The 27,118-nt window shown below is 42.8% G+C and overlaps 1 protein-coding gene across 1 annotated transcript in view; it reads right to left on the bottom strand.

The window, feature by feature from the left end:
• The window catches only part of dhfr (dihydrofolate reductase), a 34,518-nt gene extending 8,193 nt beyond the window's left edge, over positions 1-26,325 (bottom strand). Inside the window, exons 1-4 of the mRNA XM_080189716.1 lie at positions 26,154-26,325; positions 25,006-25,055; positions 22,898-23,003; positions 14,460-14,586 (exon numbers count right to left, since the gene is read on the bottom strand). Coding sequence (XP_080045842.1) covers positions 14,460-14,586; positions 22,898-23,003; positions 25,006-25,055; positions 26,154-26,245 — 375 coding nt within the window. The 5' untranslated portion in view covers positions 26,246-26,325. The remainder of the gene's footprint in view (positions 1-14,459; positions 14,587-22,897; positions 23,004-25,005; positions 25,056-26,153) is intronic.
• Positions 26,326-27,118: the final 793 nt, after the last annotated feature.

Raw genomic sequence — 27,118 nt, 5'->3', positions numbered from 1 at the left:
CCACCACCCTCTCAGTCAGTATGTCCCATACTTCAAGCACCCTCTGGGTGAAAATCTTTTTCCTCAGATCTCTAAAGCACTTGCTCCTCACCTTAAACCGATGTCCTCTGATCATAGACAGCTCTGTCATGGGGAAAAGATTATTATGATCTACTCTATGCTTTTCATAATTTTGTGTACCTCAAATCAGGTCCCTCTCAGCCTCCTCTGCTCCAGGGAAAACAAACCCAGTCTCTCCTCATAGCTGAAACTTTTCGTCCTAGACAACATCCTGGTGCATCTCCTCTGGATCTTCTCCACTGCAGACATGTCCTTCCGATAGTGTGGTTACCAGAACTGAACACAATACTCCATCTCCGGTCTAAGCAATGTTTTATAAAATTGTTCTCTTTTAGTTCAAAGTTCTCTTTTGGTTTTATAAAGTTGTACCAAGACCTCCCTGCTCCTATATTTTATGCCCTGGCTGATGAAGGCAAACATCAGCCATATGCCTTCTTCACCACCCTATCTACCTGTGCTGTCACCTTCAGGAATTTATGGACACCAAGGTCCCTTTGTTCTTCAATGCTCCCTAGGGACCTACCGTCCATTGTATACATCCTATTCTTATCAGCCCTCCCAAAAAAGCATCACCTCACACTTATCAGGATTAAATTCCATCTGATATTGCTCTGTCCAATTTACCAGCTGATCAATTTCAGTCTATAGCCTAAGGCTGTCCTCTTCACTATCAACAATACCACCAATTTTCATGTTATCTGCAAACTTACTAAATATACCTTCTACATTCACATCCAAGTCGTTAATGTATATAACAGCAAGGGTTTCAGCACTGATCCCTGTGACACACCACTGGTCACAGGCTTCCAATCACAAAAGCAACCCTCCACAATCACACTTTGCTTCCTATTAACATGAAATTTTGGATCCAATTTGCCAACTTGCCTTGGATCCCATGGGCTCTAACCTTTTGGACCAGCCTTCCATATGGGATCTTGTCAAAGGCCTCACTGAAGTCCATGTAATCTACATCAATGGTGCTCCCATTCCCTCACGCATTCCCCTTGGTTCTGCACTTTATTTCTCTCAAGAGCTTATCTAATTTCCTTTTGTGATCATTGATTGTTTCTGCTTTCAACACCCTTGTAGTCAGTGGATTGCAGGCCATCAGTACTCAGAGCATAAAATCGTGTCTCGTACTCTGGTCCCATCCTCCCCGCCTCCCCGCCCAAAACACTTTTGCCCAAAACCATAAATCCGTATCCTTGTACCAAACAGGAACAGCTTTTCTTGCTTGTTCATTAAAAATGTTGCAAATGTCAAACAGAAATTCTAATAAGGTTGCCTCCCTGCAATATAAAAGACTATTTACATTCCTTTTTTCGAGTCAAGATTAAACTCAAACATTGTGATATGTTAAACAAGGTATAAAGCAATTAAAAGGTGGAAGCCATGGTGGGCTGTTTATAATAGGAACTGCAGCTGTTGCCCACATTGCAAACTCTACTCTTATAACTGTGTGCTTCATCTGCTGGGAGTGCTTATCAGAAATTCAGACGTAAAGGTAAGCAGGCCACAAATGTCTACCAATCTACAATGCCCACTGAATTCCTGACATGTTCTGATAGGAAGATTTCCACAGTGGGAGTGGTAATTAAAAAAAACTGCTCATTACTATTCACAAAATATCAGTCAAGTTTTAAAGGCTGCATTTATTTTGTAGAATAGTTCCCCCCTTCCCGTCTTACCTGCAGGAATAACAATAAGAGGTTTCACTAATTATATTTTAAAGATGGGACCATTGACAATTGGTGGGTCTGAATAAGAAGTGACCACTTTCCAACCGGTCAGGTTTCCTCCATACATTCCAAAGATGTGCAAGTTAGGTGGGTTGCCCATGTTAAAATTGACTCTTAGTGTCCAAGGAGGTGTAGGTTAGAGGGATTAGCCATGGTAAATGTATGAGGTTATGGGAATAGGGTGGAGGGGAGGGCCTGGATGGGATGCTCTTTTGGAGAGTCAGTGCAGATTCAATGGGCTGGTTGGCCACTTTCTGCACTGTAGGGTATCTATGGTATTATTACATTAGAGCAAAGCACATAATGAATGGCCAGGGTTTTTCCCACAAGCTTCAGGACCTTGCAGTGTGATTTCCCCCTAATTGGGAAATTAGTAGCCTGAGGTTAAGCTCACTTTCCAATGAAGAACGCATGCAGTCTCTCAAAGCTTTTTTAAAATTCATTCGTGGGACATGAGCGTCGTTGGCTGGCCAGCATTTATTGTCCGTCCCTAGTTGTCCGAGGGCAGTTGAGAGTCAACCACATTGCTGTGGCTTTGGAGTCACATGCAGCCCAGACAAGGTAGAGAAGGCAGATTTCTTTCCCTAAAGGACATTAGTGAACCAGATGGGTTTTTCCAACAATCGACAATGATCTAATGGTCATCAGTAGATTCTTAATTCCAGGTTTTTTTGCTCCAGTTTCCTCCCACAGTCCAAAAGACGTGCTTGTTTGGTGGCACTGGCCATGCTAAATTCTTCCTGGGGGACCAAGAGGAGGTCTCCCAGCTCGGGAGCAGCGTGATGTGATCTTTCTCGGTAAGTGAATGAAAGGGTGCCCCAAGATAGATGCTTTTTAAAATTAAGAAGAAAAGATGGCCTCAGCAACTGGGTTAGCATTGTAGGTGAGATTAAGGAGTGGGGTCTCCACTGGCAGCCTGTGGCTGTAGCTGAACGCAGTAAGAAGTCTCACAACACCAGGTTAAAGACCAACAGGTTTATTTGGTAGTAAATGCCACTAGCTTTCAGAGTGCTGCTCCTTCATCAGGTGAGTGGAAGCCAGGCAGCCAAAGCGGGACTCTGTTGGAAACACTGGCCCCCTGGGCTGCTGCCAGAAGGACCTCCAAAAGTCGCCCTGTCCTGTTATCCCTTTGCCCTGGTGACTGGTGGGACAATTCTGGTCAACCCTGTTGTATTTCCATTCGACTATCTCTGAATTATTTTTTCAATTCATTCATGGAATGCAAGCGTCACCGGGCTGGGCCAGCATTTGTTGCTCATCCCTAATTGCCCTTTGAACTACAGCAAGCCCATTTCAGAGTCAACCACATTGCTGTGGATCTGGAGTCATATGTTGGCCAGACCAAGTTAAGATGGCAGGCTTCCTTCCCTAAAGGGCATTAGTGAACCAGATGGTTTTTTATGACGATGTTTCAATTCCAGATTCTGTTTTTATGGAATTCAGATTTCATCATCTGCGTGGTGAGTCCTCAGAATATTACTGTGGTTCTCTGGATTGCCAGTCCAGCAACAATTCCACTACACCACCGTCTCCCTAAATAATGGCCTGGGGAGGAGTTATGAAAGCGTTCCATAGAGCAGTCTGTGGCTTTCGCTCAAACCAGACAGGCAATGGCCTCATGGTATTATTGCTAGGCTATTAATCCAGAAACTCAGCTAATGATCTGGGGACCCAGGTCTGAGTCCCACTACAGAAGATGGTGGAATTTGAATTCAATGTCAAAAAAAATCTGAATTGAGAATCTACTGATATGATGAAACCATTGTCCCTTGGGGAAGGAAATCTGCTGTCCTTCCCTGGTCTGGCCTACATGTGACTCCAGAGCCACAGGAATGTGGTTGAATCTCAACTGCTCTCAGGCAATAAGGGATGGGCACTAAACGCTGGTTAGCCTGCAATTCCCATGTCCCACGAATGAATAAAAAATAAATTTAAAGAGGGCAAATTCCATGCCCAGCCTCCATTGAGGGTCTAAAAGTCCTCCTCATAGAAACTGATTCCCCGATGAAGCTTGTGCCCAACTGCAGCAAGGAATCAGAAAGAGAGCACATTCTAAAAATATTCATGGCCACTTTGAAACATTTTAGTGGTAATTTCAGGTAACAGCTCTTGTTTTGATGTTTAGTAAGGTTGAAAGAGAAAAAAAAAACAACTGTGCAAGGAAAAGTAGCTTCCAACTGTCACCAATAAAAATAACAGCAGTGCGCTCTTTCAATTGTATTCCACAACATCGCCTTTCAAAACAGAAAAAAATCTAGCAAATGGTTGCAAAATGTTCCCACTTAATTCCCCTGCCCCTCAATTATTAACGCCCATAGGATTTTCAAAGCAAGTCAAAAATTCTTGGACTGACAAGTGTGACAGCTGAAAGTCAGGCGAAATTTCTACTGGATAAAAGAACTGCACTACTTCTTAGGGGCAGCATGGTGGCATAGTGGTTAGTACTGCTGCCTCACGGCGCCAGGGACCTGGGTTCGATTCCCAGCTTGGGTCACTGTGGAATTTGCACCTTCTCTCCAGTGTCTGCATGGGTTTCCTCCAGGTGCTCTGGTTTTCTCCCACAGTCCAAAAAGACGTGCTGGTTAGGTGCATTGGCAATGCTAAATTCTCCCTCAGTGTACTTGAACAGGTGCAGGAGTGTGGCGACTAGAGGATTTTTCACAGTAACTCTCATTGCAGTGTTAATAAGAACATAAACATAAGAACATAAGAAGTAGGAGCAGGAGTAGGCCATCTAGCCCTTCGAGCCTGCCCCGCCATTCAATAAGATCATGGCTGATCTGAAGTGGCTCAGTTCCACTTTCCCGCTTTCTCCCCATAACCCTTAATTCCCTTGCCTACCAAAAACCTATCTACCCGTGACTTAAATATATTTAGCGAGGTAGCCTCCAGCACTTCAATGGGCAGAGAATTCCAGAGATTCACCACCCTTTGAGTGAAGAAGTTCCTCCTCAACTCCGTTCTAAACTGCACCCCCCCCTTATCTTGATGCTGTGCCCTCTAGTCCTGCTGTCCTTTCTGAGCGGGAAGAATCTCTCTACCTCTACCCTATCCATCCCTTTCATTATCTTATACGTCTCTATAAGATCCCCCTTCATCCTTCTAAACTCCAACGAGTACAGACCCAGTCTATTTAGTCTCTCTTCATAGTCCAACCCCCTCATCTCCGGTATCAGCCTAGTGAACCTCCTCTGCACTCCCTCCAAGGCCAAAATATCCTTGCACAAGTGCGGCGACCAAAACTGCACACAGCACTCCAGCTGCGGCCTCACCAGTACCCTGTACAATTGCAGCAAGACCTCCCTGCTTTTATATTCTATCCCCCTCGCTATGAAGGCCAGCATCCCATTCGCCTTCTTAATCACCTGCTGCACCTGTAGGCTGGGTTTTTGCGACTCATGCACAAGGACCCCCAGGTCCCTCTGCACCGTAGCATGCTGCAGCTTTTCGCCCTTTAAATAGTAGTTCCTCCTACTATTATTCCTGCCAAAGTGGATAACCTCACACTTGCTAACATTGTACTCCATCTGCCAGGTCCTCGCCCACTCGCTCAGCCTATCTAGATCCCTCTGCAGACTTTCCACACCCTCTGCACAATTTGCTTTTCCACTCATCTTCGAGTCATCAGCAAATTTCGACACCCTACACTCAGCTCCCTCCTCCAGATCATCTGTATAAATGGTAAACAGTTGAGGCCCCAGCACCGATCCCTGGGGCACTCCACTAGTCACCAACCGCCAATCAGAATAGCACCCATTGATACCAACTCTCTGCCTTCTATTAGGCAGCCAATCCTTTATCCACGCTAACACCTTACCCCCAACTCCATGCCCCCTAATCTTCTGAAGCAACCTTTTGTGCGGCACCTTATCAAACGCCTTTTGAAAAATCGAGAAAATGTAAGCCTGCTTGTGACAGTAATAAAAATAATTTAAATCGAAGTTTCAAAAAAATGTACTCCCCAAGCTGCAAATAAGAACACAAGAAATAGAAGGCAGGAGAAGCCCAGAAGACCCATCAAGCATGCTCTGTCATTCAATATGACTTTGTGCTTCAACTCCATTTTCCTGCCCACTCCTCACTAACCCAGAATTCCCCACGACATCAAAAATCTGTCTATCCAAGCTGTAAACGTATTCATTAACGACAGGCGTATTGAATCTTTGAAATTCTCTACCCCAATGAGTGAAGAAATTTCTCCTCAGCGCTGTCACAAATAATCGGTCCCTTACCCTATTACTGTGCCCCCATGTTCCAGATTCCCCAGCCTGAGTAACTGACCTCTCAGTCTCCACCCTGTCAAGCCCCTTCATAATCTAGAATGTTTCAATGCGATCATCTGTCATTCTCCCAGGGAACCTGGACTCAATTGACTCAGTCTCTCATCATAGGACGAACCTCTCTCAATCCTGGGACTAACCTAGTGAATCTTTGCTGTATTGACTCCAATACAAGTATATCCTTCCTTAAACATGGAGAAATCATCCTTAGTTTTCCAGGTTTAGTCTCATCAAAGCCCCATACATTTGTAGCAAGACTTCTACCCCTTGCAATGAAAGTCACCATGCCACATGCTTTCCTTAAACTTTCCAAATTAACTTTCCAAAAGTTAATTTGCATATTAACTTTTGGTGTTCCTTGTAATAATCAGATAGCTGTTCAAAAAGCCCAATTGTTAAATAAGATGTTAGAAATCAGCCTGAGATAAATCTAGTATACACTGAAACAAATGAACAAGTTCAACACTGGATTTTCTAGCTTACCTCTATATGGGATTAAGACAGGAAATCTGTGGTCCCACTTCAAATTGTGGATTATTAGTTCAAAAGTGTCACTCTGTTTGAATGATGAACCCTATCGACTGTCAACAGCTGTACACTGAACAGCGATATTTGCACTGGCAGATGTGAGCCATAATGGCGAACATCACTGTAGTACAAGCACATGTGTACACCCATTAAGGTTATGTGATGCATGCATGTGTTTCCTTATTGTGTGCATCATATAGAATTATAGAATCCCTACAATGCAGACGGAGGCCATTCCAGCCAAAGGAGCATCCCACCCAGGCCCTCCCACCTGCCTTATCCCAGTAACCTGCATATTTACAATGGCTAATCCAATTAACCTACATATCTTTGGACACCAAGGGGCAATATTTTAACATGGCTAATCCACCTAAGCTGTACATCTTTGGACTATAGAAGGAAAGTGGAGCACCTGGAGGAAACCCATGCACACATCCAAACTCCACACATATAGTCAACCAAAGCCAGAATCAAATCTGGGTCCCTGGCGCTGTGAGTCAGCAGTGCCAACCACTGTGCCACCAAGGAAACAGAGTGTGAAGCATAGTTGAAATAGCTGTTGGTGGTTTGTAATGAATATTAGTAGACAATCTATTCTCAGAAATGGACACAGAGAAATTAAGGAAGGAAAGTGAAGGATCAGAGGTGGACCATGTGAAAGTGACAGATGGATGGAAGATGATTTATTTTTTTCCAGTTGTATAGTACCTTTAACAGAGCGGGAAGCGACAACAATACAATCATCAATATACTGAAAAAAAGAGTTGTGAGAGGATATGTGGAATATTCCTTGTTCCAGTCCTACTCAGGCTCCCTCCAACAACTCTTGTTCTGGCCTCCTACACTCTTCATCAAACAAGGGACAATTCCCTAGCTTGAAGGGAATGGTAGAATGGGGGGGGGGGCGGTAGCGATATGCCAGGTTATGAAGTTATTGATTCTGGTTGCATACAATTTTGTTGCTGCTGCTGGCTCCCAGAACCCCATGTAAGTCTAGTTTGGAACTGCTAGATCTGTTGATGATCTCCCAAGTCACAAATCATCCTGCCGTCCTTCACTGGATCAAAATCCGGCAGTGGCGTACCTAGCACCACTGCAGCAGCATCATCAGAAAGGCTGCAGAATTTCATTCTCTACTTGCCTTCGAAGTGACAATGATAAGTTCAGCTTGTTGTATTTCCCAATTCCAAAAAGATTTAAAAAAAACTCAAAGGTCAAAGAGGAAGCACAATAACAGAAGAGGCCATTTGCAATGCAAGTGATCACTTAGTAAATTTTGAATGCTCTGGCTCTTGGAGACGGCTACACTTGTGGCCAGATAGCCTTGGAGAGGGAACATGTGGTATCCGTGGGAACCATTGAGGCCCTCCATGCCTGTTGGGCACCACAGGGACGGAAGTGTATTATTGACCCTTTCGGTTTGATGTCTTAAGTTTCATTTCTGCATTGTTTGAGGCGGTTCCCCTTTAAGGGGCTGCCCTTCTTGCTTTGTCCTTCAGTTTGTTTAATTTAGTTTCATTGTTTTGCTAAAATGATTGACTCTCAAAGAAGGAACCATTTGTTGAAGTAACAACTGGTGGGATGTTGAGAGATGGCAGTTTGTACAGTAAATGGAAATCTGTGACATGTTGATTTTTGGGGATTCACCCGCAGTTCTTGTGAAGGGGTTAAAGTAGTACATACTGGAAGCATGGCTACTAGTCCAATCATTCTATTAGAGCGAGAGATTTCCCCATTTTCCACAGTTCAGTTTAGTTCTAGACCATTTAGTTCTCAATCTCTGCTCAGTGACTGCTTCTAAAAGCGTGCCTGTAAGGTGTGAGCTAAAGAATGAACACTGATCAGTTGTGATGCACTCCATGGTCGGATAGTCTGCTAATGCTCACTCATGCACATTAAGAATGAAAGTTGGTGTTTTAACTAATTACAGTAAATGAGCTGATGTGGCAACAGAAGAGAAGAAGATTGAAAGGGGCAAACATGAGCTCATTGGTTTTTACTGCATTACAATATAGATTTTTAAAGTAATAATTGGTTATAAAACATTTTGGGGTGCTCCAAAACCATAATATTGATAATGTAATGAAATAGTTGTATATACGTATAAATAAGATGCTTGCACAAATAAAAGTAAGAATAACTTATTTTAATAGAGCTACATCACTAACTTAGCTGATAATTTTATTTACAATCGAGGTTGAATTTGATTTCATCTTTTCTCAAGAGCTGCCTTTCAATCTCTGTATGAAAGGAGACAAATTACAGAGATGCAGCAAGATGGTACAGTCACAAGATAAAAGCAAAACTTCAAGGCTAGTCATGTTTATTCCAAAACCTTATCATAGATCTAATTTAAATAAAAATCCTCCTTAGATATGGAGATGGTGCCAAAGGGACGGAGGATTGCAAATATTGCTTTTTTCTCAGTTCAAAAAATAGCGGGGATAAATGCAGTAACTGTGGTACAGACAGCTTAACAGCAATGGCCTCCTCAGACAGCACCTTGCAAACCCACAATCGCTACCACTTTGACGGACACCAGCAGCAGATGCACAGGACCACCAGCATCTGGAGGTTCCCCTCCAAGCCACTCCACATCCTGTCTTGGAAATACATCACCGTTCCTTCGCTGTCACTGTGTCAAAACCACAGAATCCCCACAGCGCAGGAAGAGGCCATTCGGCCAAAATCCTGAAACTCCCTCCCTAACAGCACTGTGCATGCACCTACACTACATGGACTGCAAGCATTCAAGCAAGGGGCTCACTATCACCTTTTTCTCCAGGGCAATTGGGGACGGGCAATAAATGCTGGCCTAGTCAGTGACACCCCCATCCCAAGAATGAATTAAACAAAAAAAAGGAACAAAATTGATTGACTTTAGACTAATAAAAGTCAGCAAGATTTGTTATAGGCAACCAGTTCTTTTAGGAAGTGAGAGGAAGTACGATAGCTATTACTACATATGTGGACTTTCAAAAGGAGTTTCACAAAGTACCACATGATAGACTTGATTTCAATGGGCTTTAATTTAGTTAACAAGGGAAAATGTCAGCATGAACACAAAATTTCCAAAGGGTTGGAAAGTAGAGGAGTCGTTACTATTCAGACTGGAAGGAAGTATCCAGTGGTCTTGGTCTTAGTGCACTGCACTTTTTGATGCGTATTAATGACCAGGAAACATCTTACAGGGCTTGATTTCAAAATTGCCAGAAATGCAGCGAACAAGAATAGACGTCAATGCACTGCCTGAGAGAGAATGTTGGAAGCAGTGTCAAGAACATTTTTTAAAAGGGAATTGGTAAATACTTAAAGGAAACTAATTCACAGGGCTGTAGGGCTAATTGAATAACTATACCAAAGAGCTAGCATGAGTACAATGGGTCAAAAGACTCCTCTTGGCACTGCTTCATTCCAAGATTCAAAAATGACTTACTGGCCCAGCACAGAATTTCAAGAACACTATTACCACAGTGAAAAATGTTGAAGACAAACATTGTAAAGGATAGTGTTTAAATAAACCAGCACTTACACTACTTAAAGTGACATTACTTAAAACCATTTTTGGTAAAGTTTAAAGCAAAATCGGAGAACAACTTATGCATCATTTACAAATAGAATGCGTGATGCTTTAAATATTAATTCTGTCTCTTTCTCCACAGATTTGGACCCCATGCACCCTGGACATATTCTCTCTTCAACCTTCTTCCATTGGGCCAAAGATACAAAAGTCTCTGGTCACGTACCAACTGACTCAAGAATAGCTTCTTCCCTGCTGCCCTCAGATATTTGAGTGGACCTATCTCGCACTAAGTTGATATTTCTCTACATCCAAATGTTGACTACATTCTGCACTCTCTCCTTTCCTTCTCTATGAACAGTATATCTTGTCTGTATAGCATGCAAGAGACAATACTTTTTATCACATGCTAATACATGTGACAATAATAAATTAACTCAAAATCAAATCAGTTGCTACCAGAGCCCAGTGTTTCCAGGTGGCATTGTGGCCCAGTGGTTAGCATTGCAGCTTCACAGTGCCAGGGACCCAGGTTCGATTCCTGGCTTGGGTCACTGTCTGTGTGGAATTTGCACGTTCTCTGTGTCTGCATGGGTTTCCTCCAGGTGCTCCAGTTTTGTCCCACAGTCCAAAAGATGAGCAGGCTAGGTGAATTGGCCATGCTGAATTCTCTCAGTGTACACGAACAGGCGCTGGAACGTGGCAACTAGGAGATTTTCACAGTAACTTTATTGCGGTGTGAACGTAAGCTACTTGTGACTAATAAATAAACTTTACATTTTCCGTTTTTATTTCAGATTTCCAGCATCTAATGTATTTTGCTTCTGTATTGATGCATTTTTTGGGGCTGTTTTGTCATCCAGCTGTAATCCAAATGATTTTCCACAAAGAATTAACAGTTGCATAATTCCTCACCAGGGGTCTAAAGAGCTGCAAGGGTTTTTTTAAGCCATTATTAATCAGGTGCAAAATATTACATATACAGCAAATTAAACAGCGGGTATGCTGACTGCACAATAGGAGGACATCAAAGTGACTTACCACAGTGCCTGACAAGATCAGAGAGCAAATTACAAAACACTAAATCCTTTTATCTTTCTTTTTAAAAATACTTGCTTTATAGAGACACTGGTTGTTTGCTACAAAAGCCTGGGAGTTTTAAATTGCCGATTATATCCAGGCTTGGAAGAAAAGACATTTTGAAGTCTTGGTTTGAAAGCAACACCTTTGTATTGAGCAAATACAATTTAAAAAACAGCATACTAGATCAGTATCTGTTACATGAAACACCATAAGAGAAGAATGGAATGAGAAAGGCTATTCAACACACCAAGTACAAACAAGCTGATAATCTACTTTTATGACCATAGCTGTTCAGAGACCTCATATTTGACAATCTCCCACCAAAGTAATCTTTTGATACCTGCTCTTAATCAGATATTCTTCCAGCTTTGAAAAAGAACCTACAATCATCACGAACCAGTCTTCTCAGCATTAGCAGCACTCTTCACTGTGTTTTCCAACCTTTCTGCTGGTAAAGTGTTCAGCAACTGAACACGATGCATGGGGACATTTAGCACTTCAATTCCAGATTGTACTGCACTACCTCAGTTCAATAGTTGACTGTGAGGATTAGCTTTAATACTCCTGGCCTAGGAATGGAAGGTGTATTCAATAGTCGAGCACGAAGATTAGTTTTAATACTCCTAGTCCAGAATCAGAAGGTGTATTCAATAGTTGAGTGTAAGTGAAGATTAGAATGATAGAATCCCGACAGTGCAGAAGGAGGCCATTTGGCCCATCAAGTCTGCACCAACACACAATCCCACCCAGGCCCTGTTCCCATAACCTCACATATTTACCCTGCTAGTTCCCCTAACACCAGGGTTCATTTAACATTCCTATCAACCTAACCGCACATCTTTGAACTGTGGGAGGAAACTGGAGCGCCCAAAGGAAACCCACGCAGACACAGGGGGAATGTGCAAACTCCACACTGTCACTGACCTGAGGCTAGAATTGAACCCGGGTCCCTGGTGCTGAGAGGCAGCAGTGCTAATCACTGTGCCACCATGCCGCCCCTAGATTAGCTTTAATACTCGTAGCTGTAACGAGATAGGTATTCCTGAATGTTGTTCAGTGCCCCACCTGGAAGTTCACTTGTGTAAAGATCAGTGCAGGACAGATTTGGGCTTGACGGAATAGGTTGCACCATCACAGTTCAGAAACAAAATAGACTTCCCCAGAAAGATAGCTGGATAAACCACAACTGGAATAAGTGACTAATTCTGGGCACCAAACTTTTGGAAGGATATGTAGGCCTCAGAGAAAGTGCAGTGTAGATTTGCAGTGAGTGCTGCCTGAACTGCAAGGGTCAAGTGTCAAGTTTTGCAGGTGTCTGCTGTGGTCTTTCATCCTGTGTTACTCTCTGACACACCCAGCACTAGTTGACATGAACCAATTTTTGCAGCAAGGTTGTATTCCAGTCTTTGCAGATTCTAGGAAGTTTGACAGGGACAATGTTCAAAGGATATCATTCTTGTTGAGCTGATAATCAGCTCCCATTATCTCCACAAAGATTGCTATTAGTTTCTGTGTGGTTTTTGTGTTTTTGATGTATCACTGTCTGGAAACAGTCTGTGTTGCCATTGTCGCTTCTTTACTGTCACCCATCAGCAATTCAGCCAGTGACAGAATTTACATCCTTATCCGTAAAGAACAAAGAACAACACAGCACGGGAAACAGGCCCTTTGGCCCAACTAGCCTGCGCCGCCATTTCAACATTATGATTCCCCTCTCCACCCATGACCCTTGTCAATGCTTATGGCACTCCACATTGGAAACCAGATTGAGGGCAGACTAATTTAGGGACAATTTGTTACACCAATCAGCCTAAGAGCACATCTTTGGGGTGTGGGAGGAAACCGGAGCACCCGGAGAAAACCCACGCAAGCACGGGGAGAATGTGCAAACTCCCACAGACACTGGCCCAAATCCATGTATCTGCACAGCAAACAGTGACAGTCACTGAGCTGTCATGTTGCCCAGCATCTGGTCCAGTTTAAGCGTACACTAACGATGTGAAGCACTAGGCTACTCTCGAAACATCCAAGAGCAGCCCTCATACGACCCACCGCGTGTATGCCCCTTGTTGGACAACAAGGCGGACCATCTTTGCCTTGTATGTCCATTTTTTAAACCACAGGTCTTATTTGAAGTACAATATTTCTTTACAGTAATTTGGGGTTTCCTCCATTATCATGACAAGTGAAATGGGGCGAAGGTGTGTATATATAGAGTTAGGCTGCAGATCAGTCATGATCTCACTGAATGGTTTAACTGGCTCCTGTTTCTCTCTACTAGAGGATATTCATTGCTGCTGCTAACAAGTCCGGGCAGAGAATTGATCATTTTAGAGAAAGAAAGGAATTGGTACTAAATGAAACAACACTGCATTGGAAACCCCATAGAGAGAGAGAAAGACAGCGAGGCTTTTCCGCCAAGAAATTCTTCCACCTATAGATTTAAACCTTATATGTGTTTCTCTTTGAAACGATTTGTTTTTAAGAGGGGCATTGACGGTGTGAATAGTCAGAAGCTTTTTTCCAGGATGGAAGATTCAGTTACTAGGGGGCATAGGTTTGAAGTACGAGGGACAAGGCGGTCAACTCTTAACTGCCCTATGAATGGCCACTCAGTTCAAGGGTAGTTATGGATGGGCCATAAATGCTGTCTTTGCCCACAATGCTCATATCCCACTGAAAAATAAAAAGAAACACTGGAAATATGATCAGTGATGTTTGATACATTGGGGATGGGGTGGCACTGTTTCCTGTGCTTTTATGGCATATATATGCAGTCTGGCAGTAATAATTTCCCATATATCCCAATGTGGGCCGAGTAGTGTGGTCCTTGCCACTCGACTTATAATTTCCAGATTATGCTCATTTAAAACGGACACTGATCCAACACTAAAGACCCTACCCTCAAGTCCAACAAAAAACAAGAGTGGGGATCCTAGCTGATAGTTGCAAATGTCATCCACAAAGACCTACAGAAGGTAGAATTCTATTAATTCAATAAAATCATGGAATCACAAAGATTTGTCTGATCATGCTGGTGCCAGTTCTTTGAACGATGAATCCAGTTAGTCCCAGTGTTCAGTTCTTGCACCAGTGCGCTGCAAATCTTTTTCACGTACATGTTCAGCTTCAGATAATAATCCTCAACAAGTCAAACGTTATAGAACATACATCCCCCTTGCCTGGAAAGATTTTACTACAATTTCTGAACCATTATTACCCAAAGGATGAGTAAATTTGTCACTGTACCTTGTAGAGGCTGCTGCCACCTATTATCCACACAAGATCCACATTGTCCTGCATCTCCGGTGAATCCAGATAATCCAATGCTGACTGCAGATCACATGCTATGTAAGTTGCTCCTTTTGGTGGCTCCCTGAGAACCATAACAATGGAGAGGTGCCGACATTATTACACGATTACATGATAAATTAACATTTACACATTTGTGAGCTCAAAACGGAGGAAGAATATTATTGCAAAGTGAGTGATGCTAATTTAAGGCTTGGGCAAGGTAAATTTGCAGAACAGGGATAGCAGGGAAATGGGACTGACTGGATTCTCTACAGAGAGTCAGCATGCACTCAATGGGCCAAATGGTCTCCAGCTGTGCCACAATGACCCTATGGCGGGGATTTGTTTGTCTTTTCTTAATTCAGTAAATCATCAAACTATGGTATAAGGCAGGCTTGTCCAAGGTATGGCACAGAGGCCTGACGTGGCCTGCATAGTCCACCTACGTGTGGTGTCACAGCAGGCCGAAAAAGGCGATGTCAAGTTGGGCCTAGCAAAGGTTGAAGTTTTGCCATTTTGGTGGGACTAGGGAGGAGACAAAGACTGAGTCATGTGGGAGAGAGTGCGAGTGACTGAGTGGGTGTAGCCATGTGAGAGAGAACACACGTGACTGCGTGGGTGCAGGTGCGTGACACAGCGTGAGTGACTGAGTGGGTGCAGGTACGTGACACAGCGTGAGTGACTGAGTGGGTGCAGGCACGTGAGAGAGCGTGTGTCCTCAGGCCTGCTGCAAGAACTGGAATTGCTGTCGATGCCCCATGCAGTTAACTAGCCAGCAGACACTCAATGTTCTCATTAATAAAGAACAGCCACTTGGGTGCATCATTGTTCGCACTGATCCCTAAATATTCCTTGATGAAAGCAAGAACGCTTGAACTAAGAGCAGGCGTAGGCCATTAGGCCCTTGATGCTTGCTCTGCCATTCAATAAGATCATCACTGGTCTAACTGTAGTCATCACACGACATTCCTGTCAACCCAATTACCTTTCATCCCCTTGTTAATCAAGAATCGATTTAACTCTGCCTAAAAATATTCAAAGACTCTGCTTCCACTGCCTTGTGAGGAATCGAGTTCCAGAGACTAAAACCCTCAGAAAAGAATTCTTATCTATCTCAAACGTGTGACTCGCTTATTAAACAGTTCTCCCTCAAGAGAAAACAGCTTCTTGCCATCCACTCTGCCTAGACCCTTTAAGATGTTAAAGATTTTAGTCAAGCTGCTTCTTACTCTTCTAAACTCTAGCAGATACTAGTCTAACTTTTTCTCATAAGACAGTCCATCCATGCCTGATATTAGTCTGGAAAACCTCTAACTACTTCTAATGCATAACATCTTTCCTTAAGTAAGTAGACCAGTATTGTACTCAGTACGTCAAATGTAGTCTCACTAATGACTTGTATAAATGAAGCATAACCTCCGATCTACTCTATTCAATTTCCCTCACAATGAATTATAATATTCTATTAACTTTCTGAATTAATAGCTACAGCTCCATATTAATCTGTAGTGACTCATGCACTGGGACACCCAGATCCCTCTGCATTTCAGAGCTCTGCAATTAGATAACATACTTCTTTCTTAGTCTTCCTGCCAAAATGGATAATTTCACATTTACCCACATTATACTCTATTTGCTGGACCTTTGCCCACTCACTTATCCATGTCACTTCGCAGCCTCCCTATGTTCTCATCACAACTTACTTGCCCACTGACCTTTGTGTCGTCAGCAAATTTAGCAACCATGCCTTTGATCCCTTCATCCAAGTCATATATAACAGTTTGCAAAACATTGAGGTCCTAGCACTGATCCCTGTGGCACATCACTCATTACATTCCACCAATATTAAAAGACACATTTATGGATCAAAAATGGAAAATGCTGGAAAATCTCATCAGCTCTGATAGTTCTATTCTCTCTCCGTAAATGCTAACATTTCAAGTCTGGAGGACTCTTGAAATATTAGCTCTAGAATCTTCCTGACTCGAAACGTTGGCTCTATTCTCTCTCTGTCAGACCTGCTGAGATTTTCCAGCATTTTTGGTTTTTATTTCAGATTCCAGCATCTGCAGGAATTTGTTTTTGTCACATTTATGGCTACCCTCTGTTTCCTATTTGCTAGCCAATCTTTGGTCCAGGTCATCAAGGAAGACAAAATCTAAAATAATTTAGTGTCTATCACTTTTCCATCATTTTTCTTTTGGTTTCCAATGTTACAGAGATAGAGGGAAAGAAGTTCCATGCAGGAGGAGACTGAAAATCCATTTTCACCACAGCTTTATTATGATATTAAGTCAACATAGAACTAGTAGAATTCAAAACTGCAGCCTGGTACATGTCACATCACAGCTCAGACATCGAGAACTGAAATCACTCTCAGAGAAATGATGCTCTACTTAGAGACATTTCTCCCACGCCTCCCCGCAGGATGCTGTACTCCTGCAGACACACACATCACTTCAAATGTAGTTCCTGACTATCACCTAGGAAACTCAAAATGTGACATTTAAAGAGCATCTCCGCAGGACTGAACTAACTCTCTCCTATTGGTTAAAGCACAAGATTTCTCCTTTTATTCCAATTATAGCTTTTTGAACCTCACCCCACCCCAGAATTAACAAAAGATACCTGGCTATGGTTACTTCAAGCTCCTGCAGAAAAACAACCAGTGGAGCAAGGTTCACCGTGCACATAACTTAGAACATAGTACAGCACAGTCGAGGCCCTGTGGCCCTCAATGTTGTGCTGAGCTATGTCCAAACCCAAGATCAAGCTATCCACTCCCTATAATTCTGGTGTGCTCCGTGTGCCTATCCAATAACAGCTGGAAAGTTCCTAAAGTGTCCGACTCCGCTATCACAGCAGGCAGCGTATTCCACACCCCGACCTCTGACTGAAGAATCTACCTCGGACATCCCTCCTATATCTCCCACCATGAACCTTATACTTATGCCTTCTAATAACAGCTACATCCACCCAAGGAAACAGTCTGTGCACGTCCACTCTATCTATCCCCCTCGTCATCTTATAAACCTCTATGATGTCGCCTCTCATCCTCCTCCGCTCTAAAGAGAAAAGCCCCAGCTCCCTCAACCTTTCCTCATATGACCTACCCTCCAAACCAGGCAGCATCCTGGTAAATCTCCTCTGCGCTCTCTCCAATGTTTCTACATCCTTCTTATAGTGAGGTGACCAGGACTGAACACAGTATTCCAAATGTGGTCTCACCAACATCTGGTATAGTTGCAGCATAACCCCACGGCTCTTAAACTCAACCCCCCTGTTAATAAACGCTAACACACTATAAGCCTTCTTCACAGCTCTATCCACTTGAGCGGCAACCTTCAGAGATCTGTGGATATGAACCCAAATCTCTCTGTTCCTCCACATTCCTCAGAACCCTGCGTTGACCCTGTAATCCGCATTCAAGTTTGTCCTACCAAAATGAATCACCTCACACTTATCAGGGTTAAACTTCATCTGCCGCTTTTCGGCCCAGCTCTGCATCCTATCAATGTCTCTTTGCAGTTTGCAAGAGCCCTCCACCTCATCCACTACTCCACCAATCTTGGTGGCATCAGCAAATTTACTAACCCACTCTTCAGCCCCCTTTTCCAAGTCATTGATAAAAATAGCAGAGGACCCAGCACTGACCCCTGTGGTACACCGCTGGTAACTGGCCTCCAGTCTGGAAATTTTCCTTCCACCACCACCCTCTGTCTTCTACCACTCAGCCTTGTATCTAAAAATATTGCATGAAGCACTCAGTTCACTCAGGAAGATGCTCTCCATCAGGAATATTTGTTACCTTATTAGCTTAAAGGATTGCCTAATGCCCATCAATCGAAACAGCCCCCATGATACATCAGCACACTCAAAGTTTGGAAGCCTTTTATTTTTGACCTGGTTTCACCTGTTTAAACACAACATCATTATGATGGGACTTAACCCACTCTGCTCTTACCAGATCAAAACACACTGTGGTCATAAAAACTAACCAAGCCTGTCTTTTAGGCATGTTGCAAACAACATTTGATGCTCTGGCAACGTAACAAGTTACAGGAATCAATCAGAATGGCGCAAATAAAACAAGAAATCATACTAGCAATACCTAAAGATCAAACAAGCTGCCCATCATCCTTCTGGCGAATCTCAATCTGTCCCATTTGTTGATAGCAAGATGTAATGAGTGGTTTGCCACAAGCATCAGTGCTGGGGCCTCAACATTTTAAAATATCAAAGACTTGGATGAAGGGACCAACAGTATAGCTGCTAAATTTACCGATGATACAAAGATAGGTAAGAAAATAAGATGTGAAGAGGACATAAGCAGGTTACAAAGGGATATACATAGGTTAAGCGAGTGGGCAAAAATCTGACAAATGGAGTAAAATGTGGGCAAATGTGAAATTGCCCATTTTGGCAGGAAGAATAAAGAAAAGCATATTATTTAAAAGGTTGAGGAATTGCAAAGCTCTCAGATGCAGAGAGACCTGGGTGTCCTAACGCATGAATTGCAAAAGGTTGGCATGCAGCTTCAGGTAATTACAGTAAGAAGTCTCACAACACCAGGTTAAAGTCCAACAGATTTATTTGATAGCCTGAGCTTTTGGAGTGCTGCTCCTTCATCAGGTGAATGGAGTTTCCACTTACCAGATGAAGGAGCAGAACTGCAAAAACTTGTACTACCAAATAAACCTGTAGGGACTTTAACCTGGTGTTGAGACTTCTTACTGTGCCCACCCCAGTTCAATGCCGACATCTCCACATCATGGCAACAAGTAATTAGGAAAGCTAATAGAATGCAATTCCTTATTGTAGGCGGGATTGATGACAAAAGTATGGTAGTTATGCTTCAGTTATACAAGGCATTGGTGAAACCATACCTGGAGGAAAGTATACTGTATTGGTCTCCTTATTTAATGAATAAATGCATTGAAAGTAGTTCAGAAAAGATTTACTAGACTAATATCTGAAAAGAGTGGGTTCTCTTAGGAGGAAAGGTTGGACATGAGGGCATGGGATCCAAGAGGCTGTTGCCTTGTGGATCCAGAACTGGCTTGCCTGCAGAAGGCAGAGAGTGGCTGTGGGTGGGTCTTCTTCTGCACGGAGGTCAGTCACCAGTGGAGTGCCCTAGGGATCTGTTCTAGGACCTGGATGAGGAAGTGGAGGGATGGGTTAGTAAGTTTGCTGACGACATGAAGGTTGGTGGTGTTGTGGATAGTCTGGAGGGATGTCAGAAATTGCAGCGAGACATAGATAGGATGCAAGACTAGGCAGAGAAGTGGCAGATGGACTTCAACGCGGATAAATGTGTAGTGGTCCATTTTGGCAGGTCCAATGGGATGAAGGAGTACAATATCAAGGGTAGGACTCTTAGCAGTGTTGAGGAGCAGAAGGACCTTGGGGTCCGAGTCCATAGGACTCTTAAATCAGCCTCGCAGGTGGAGGATGTGGTCAAGAAGGCGTATGGTGTGCTAGCCTTCATTAATCGAGGCATTAAGTTTAGGAGTCAGGAGGTAATGCTGCAACTTTATAAGACCCTTGTCAGACCCCACTTGGAGTACTGTGTGCAGTTCTGGTCGCCTCACTACGAGAAGGACGTGGAAGCTATTGAGAGGGTGCAGAAGAGATTTACAAGGATGTTGCCTGGGTGGGGTGGCATGCCTTATGAGGATAGGTTGAGGGAGCTAGGTCTCTTCTCCCTGGAGAGATGAAGGTTGAGAGGTGACCTGATAGAGGTTTATAAGACGTTAAGAGGTATAGATAGGGTGGATTCTCAGAGGCTATTTCCCAGGGCTGAAATGGTGGCTTCGAGAGAACACAGGTTTAAGGTGCTGGGAAGCAGGTACAGAGGAGATGTTAGGGGTAAATTTTTCACTCAGGGGGTGGTGAGTGAGTGGAATCGGCTGCCGTCGGTGATGGTAGAGGCAAACTCATTGGGGTCTTTTAAGAGACTTCTGGATGAGTACATGGGATTTAATGGGATTGAGAGTTATAGATAGACCTGGTAAGTTTGGATATGATCGGCACAACTTGTGGGCCGAAGGGCCTGTTTGTGCTGTAGTGTTCTATGACATGCCAGGCTCGTATAAACTGGAGTTTAGAAAAGTAAGATGTGACTTGGTTGAAACATACAGGGTAGATGTGGTAAATATGTTTCCTCTTATGGGAGAATCTGGAACTAGGACATCACTATTTAAAAAACAGAGGGACATCCGTTTAATACAGAGAATATTTTGCTCTCAGGGTCATGAGTCACAGAATCACAAAACTGTTATGATGCAGAAGGAAGCCACCTGGCCCATTGTGTCTCCTCCAGCTCTCCAAATGAGTATCATGACTTAGCCCCATTCTTCAGCCCCCTTCCCCTGTGTTTCAAGAGTCTTTGGAACTCTTGACCTGAAAAGGCAGTGGAAGCAGAGTCCTTGAACATTTTCAAGGCAGATCTAGATAGATTGATTAGAAGGAAGGTTTAGAAGATTACAGTGAGATCAGCCATAATCTCACTGAATGGCAGAGCAAGCTCGAGGGGTCGAGTGGCCTACTTATACTCCTAATGCACACGTTCATAATTTACTTCGCTTTATCTCCCTCTGCTTTTTGACCCAAATTTTTTGCTAACGGTAAAGCAGTTTCTCAAATATCCACTGGCTCACAAGAAGCATTCCACAAGCTGTGGGAATTGGACGGGACTACTCCCTTAGCTAACTGTTTAAACCACTGTTTATTTAAGTATTTACTTTGGATGAGGCATTTGAACAGTTGCTTGAAGTAGCACTGGGCTTGCCTAATGCTACCTACTAAAATTAACTAGAGAGGACAATTTTCAACTTCCAGGTACAAGTGAATAAAAATTTTGCAGTTCTTGTAGATGGGTGACATGGTGGCTAGCACCGCTGCCTCACAGCGCCATGGACCTAGGTTTGATTCCCAGCTTTGTCTGTGCATAGACAGCATATTCTCCTCGTGTCTGTGTGGGTTTCCTCCCACAATCCAAAAGACGAGCTGGTTCGGTGCATTGGCCGTGTTAAATTCTCCCTCAGTGTACCCAAACAGGCACCAGACTGTGGCAACTGGGGGATTTTCACAGTAACTTCATTGCAGTGTTAATGTAAGCCTACTTGTGATACTAATAAATACATTTTAACAAGGGGTGTGTCTGTAATTGCGACCACCCTGCCAAGCTTTCCTGCTTGCTTGTGTAATTTTATTTTATTTTTTAAACACAGATATTTGTATTCCATATTCAAAGTGATCTTACTTTCCACCTTGTGTATGGTCCTATTGTCTAAGCATCCTGCCCCTTAATTCTACTTCACCACAGAATTCCTACAGTGCAGAAGGAGGCCATTTGGCCCATCAAGTTTCCTCTGACTCTCCCGAAGAGCATCCCTTCTCCTATCCCCATAATGCCATGCATTAACCAACATATCTTTGGACACTAAGGAGCAATTTAGCATGGCAGATCCACCTAACCTGCACATCTTTGAACTGTGGGAGAAAACCGGAGCACCAGAAGGAAACTCCCACAGACACTGGGAGAACATGCAAACTCCACACAGACAGTCATCCAAGGCTTGAACTGAACCCAGGTTCCTGGGTCCTTCAAAATGTTGGAAAATGCATCAAAATGTATAAGAAAATCAAAAGTTTAGTCACAAAGAAGAGGCAGACATATCCTCTTAGCTGGCAATTATTGTCTATATCCCAGGGACAGAGGAAAATGGAAAAATGGCCAAAGTTGGAGAGCTGAAGGGCCTGTTCCTGTGCTGTACATGTCCTGATCATGCTCTCCCTCCAATTACGCTCTAGAACTGCATGGAGCATGTTGGGAGAAGGCAGGATTAGGCTTGGGTGTATTGCTTTCACTATTTCTCCTTCATGACCGAATGGCTTGCACTTCAATAAATGCTACTTGGGAAGTACCCATGGAAGTCCCCTGTATGGGGTCAACAACTTCTAGGAAACAGAGCATGTCATAGGGAGGAAAAGAAAAAGTTAGGCAAACACTGATAAGGATAACAGAAAAGGAAAGAACACCACATAATACTGCAACAGAGGGCCATTATTCTGGGTTAATTTATCCAAATAATAAAGAAGTGTTGTTCTTTAAAAGTAAGGAAGTTGTAACTGCATTTTCTTGAACTAAAATAATTAGGTGACTTAAAGTCAAAAATGAGATTGTGATGAGATGATATGTGGAACTAATTAAGATTAAAACAGCATCTAACAGGCTTCAGTTTAGTCATATTAATGCGATGTATATTCCGGATAATTATATAAAATGTTGTTCTCAGGTGCAGCTTTCACTTACTGGTGTAAATCAAATATGATGGATAATACTGTTGTTTCCTTTTATCAGGAACAAATATCACCTCTCAGATACTTACTTAAGTTCTCTGCTTAGTACAATATTTATCCGGTCTTTAAGGGGCCTGAACTTCTCAGGGATAGAGAACCACGTTTTCCTTCCCATGACGACAGCATTACGTTTCCCTGCCCAAGGTTCAAACATAGCATGTGTGACTTTCACAGGATAAGTGTGAACACATTATAAAAAGTAACAAATGCAGCTGATCCCAGTCAGACTCGGCTAGACTCTGTCCCAGCACCGCTGCCCAGCTCAAAAATGTCCTGACTTTAAAATCTCCTACTCGACACAAAACATTTGAATCGATATGAAGTGTCAGGGCCATGATCAGCTTGGCAATAATTGCCCTGTCATTTCATACCAGCTACAAGAGTATCAAACAGCATTCAATGTAAAAAGTACTAAACAAAGGATGTAGTGCAACACTGACACACAGTGGCAGAAGAATCAATGCAGCAGAAAATATTCTTAAACAGGGCAGCTAACCAGGGCACTGGCTATTCAACACTTAACGGCTGTTCTGCCATTCACTTAGATAACTGGTCTTTGCCTCAACCCCATTCACCTGTCATGACTCCATATGCCATGACCCATAACAAAAAGATCTATCGATCTCAGTACTGAAATTTCTAATTTTTCATCCACAGTCTCTGCGATGTTCATGTAAACAGGTGCTTCCCAATTTCATTCCTGAATGTCTTGGCTCTAACTTTAAGATTACCCCTCCCATTAGTTTTTTAAAAAGTTCATTAATCTACTCTATAGAACATCTATTTAAGCACTTCTATTAGATCACTCTGGAATCTTCTGAACACAAGGGAATATCAGCCAGATTCCTGCAATCTGTTCTCAGAATTTAACCCTTTTATGCCCTGGTATCATTCAACTGCAGGTTTTAGTCTAACCTGGTGTTGTCAGACTTTTTACTGTGTTTACCCCCGTCCAACGCCGGCACATCCACATCATTCAACTGCCCATAGAACTTTATTTAATAATCAATGAATGCAGGGGATCGGAGAGATACAGAATGAAGAATTGGTAATCCTACTGGATACAACTGTCAAATTCAACCATTTATGGCTGAGATAATGAAGAGCTGTAACATGAGACAGTGGTCATGACCTGGATACTGAGTATGACAGAGACATTTTTGGTCAAAACTTTTCATCTTGGATTCATCAAGACATTCTCAAGAATGTGTTGGAAAGGAAATCAACAAATTAATACTGTATGAGAAAAGAGTGCTGATAGATTGAGGAGTGGACTCTGATAGATAGAAGTGTTGCCATGGAGAATGCACCAGTTGATGATGACTAAGTTAACAGCCAAACATGGCTTTAACTCGATTGGTCAAAGCAATACCCTAAGGAATGAATCAACAAACTGCTGTAACTTATTCTGTTTAGACGAAACAGGTTTAGTGTGTCTACATGTTATTTCTGTCTGCAAAGAACAGGGCCCTATGTATTGACATATGTACCTTCCAATACACACAAATGTGCCACACTGCAAGCCTGACTAACAATCTTAAATTGACTGTCAGTGTAATTCTTAGCAAACCAAAGATTATTTGGCAAATGTTGTCCAATCACAAAATCATATTTAATGTTTGACACTGTGTTTTTAGTTTTGCAAGCATGGACTGGTTAGGTATGGTCTGTAGCTTGCCTGTGGCGAACAGCAGAAGGGATGTGCCATTTGATATGATCCATATATTAATACAAAGAGCCCTAATCTTTGCAGACAGACAGAGCGTACACATATTGCATTGTTTTAACTAAACGAAATAGGTGACAGCCATTTGCTGGCTCATTCCTAAGGAAAATGCCATGACCAATCAAGCTACCTTGTTTAAATTGCAAGCAATGGACAGTTAACTGTGTCACCATCAACTAGTGCATTCTCCATGGCAACACTGCTACACTTCCAACCAATCAGCACTCTCTTCTCATACAGTACTAATTTGTTGATTTCCATTATAATACATTCTTGCAAATGCCCTGATGAGTGTAAGACGAAAAGCTTTGAGATAAAAATCTCCATTTCTCAGCAATACTAAGTTCTGTACTATCAAATGGCTACCTGGCTCTACCATATTCAAGAATATTTTTAAAGCGTTGGTAATACCTTCAACTGATGGTGTGGTGGTCATCTTCTGGAAATACTTGAGTTCTTTGCTAAAAGTTGAAAGAGCACAATTAGAAACAGTCCCTTCAATTGAGTTAAATAACAATTACATTTAAGCCATTTATGCACCATTTGGTATGAATATCTGTAAACAATTATTTATTAATTTATATATATTTCTCAATTACTGTATATCACTATAGTTCCCAAGCAACTCATCTCAATCTTCCCAGAATACAATCACTGAATCTTTGGATCCACAGATAAAAAACATATCTGGGAAACTTCACTGCAATCAAAGCAAGTCCCAGGAGACCTAATAACCGACTCATTGCTCAATCCCTCAGCTACTTTTTGTCAGTGAAGTCTTTGAGCACTTGCAGTATATCCATTACGCAAGTGAGGTCAATGACCTTTTGTACCCAACCTTTTTCTATGTATAGATAATCTAAACATACTGTTAATATGTTGACTCCAACCTATCCAAGTAGTCTAGCTACATAGGAAAAGAAAACACTGTATGTTATTTTATGGTCTCGCTCGTCCCGAAACCGTAAAATCCCACCCGAGGTCAATTTTCATTGTTCGCTCCTCGCCCACTCCGAATCCATGGCGGGCAGGGTGGTAAAATTCCAGCAGACTCTAAACGTTCGCTCTATTCTGTCCCCGCAGACACTGTCAGACCCGCTGAGATTTTCCAGCAATTTTCTGTTTTTGTTTCAGATCCCAGCAGTATGTTGCCTTTATCTATGGAATATCAGTCAGTACTTTGTGCCCAGTGTAATTAAGGTAGGCAGAAGGAAATTTAAACAGTAAGAAAGACAAGTAATTGTCAGGTAAAAGACAAGAAAGACAAGTAGGGCACCCTCTTTGGGCACTTGATGTCAGCAAGAACAAGGGAGGGCAACACTCTTCCTGCTCTATAATGTAACGTGCAGAATCGATATGTACAGAACTAGGTTAGATGCAGGGGGCTGATTCTATAAAGGACAAGGCGGAAATCCCTCTCTCAGTGCCCTAAATCTCTCTGGGGCTGGCGGGGTAAGAAAGTGAAAGCTGCGATGAGGATTCCCCGGGTAAATGCCAAATGTACCTGGGCCAGATGTACCTGGGCACTTCTCTGCCCCAGTCACTCCTGGGTTACTTACTTCAATCTAATCGGGTGCCAGGGGAAGTTTCCGTCTTTGCCGATGCCCATGTTGGGGCAGACTGCAACGATACAGTTGATGGAGCGGGGCATCTTTCTGCTTTGGGAGCGGAACTCAGGATTCAAAGCCAGCCACAGACTGAAATTAACATCTCCAGAGCGCGGCAAAAACAGCGCGCCCAAATGACGTTAGCCGGGAGGGCCAATTGAGAAAGTTATCGCCCGGAACTGTCGCAATGATCACTGGATCCCAAGGTCCTGCGCTCATTCCACACTACATTACCGTTAGGAAACTTCAACAGAATGACTGGTTTCTTCATTTCTTTCCTTCACTTATGTACCACAGATGAAGAGGTTCATTCTAGGAAATATAAAGCATTAGCATCCTTTTTTATAATGCAAGTTAGCTGTGTTTCAGCTGCACGCTGAAATATTTTGCAATGTTTGTTAAATGCAACATGCTCGTTAGGAGAGGGTATAGCCCAGCTGTATTATCGCTAGACTATTACCCCAGCAACTCAGTTAATGTTCTGCGGACCTGGGTTCAAATTCTGCCACGGCAGATGGTGGAATTTGATTTCAATAAAAATACCTAGAATTAAGAATTTACTGATGAGCATAAAACCATTATCAATTGTCAGAAAAGCCCATCTGGTTCACTAATGTCCTTTAGGGAAGGAAATCTGTCTACAATTGACACCAGGACCACAGCAAAAGTAAAATGTATTTATTAGTCACAAGTAGGCTTACATTAACACTGTAATGAAGTTACTGTGAAAATCCCCTAGTCACCACACTTACGGTGCCTGTTTGGGTACACAGAGGGAGAATTTAGCATGGCCAATTCATCTAATCAGCACATTTTTTGGATTGTGGGAGGAAACCCACACAGGCATGGGAAGAATTCCACACAGACAGTGACCTAAGCTGGGAATGAAACCTGGATCCCTGGCACTGAGGCAGCAG

This window comes from Carcharhinus amblyrhynchos, chromosome 5 (assembly GCF_965287045.1).
Source record: "Carcharhinus amblyrhynchos chromosome 5, sCarAmb.v2.hapA, whole genome shotgun sequence".
NCBI lineage: Eukaryota > Metazoa > Chordata > Chondrichthyes > Carcharhiniformes > Carcharhinidae > Carcharhinus > Carcharhinus amblyrhynchos.
The sequence above is the reverse complement of the archived record's forward strand: the minus strand, read 5'-3'. Positions and strand labels throughout refer to the sequence as shown.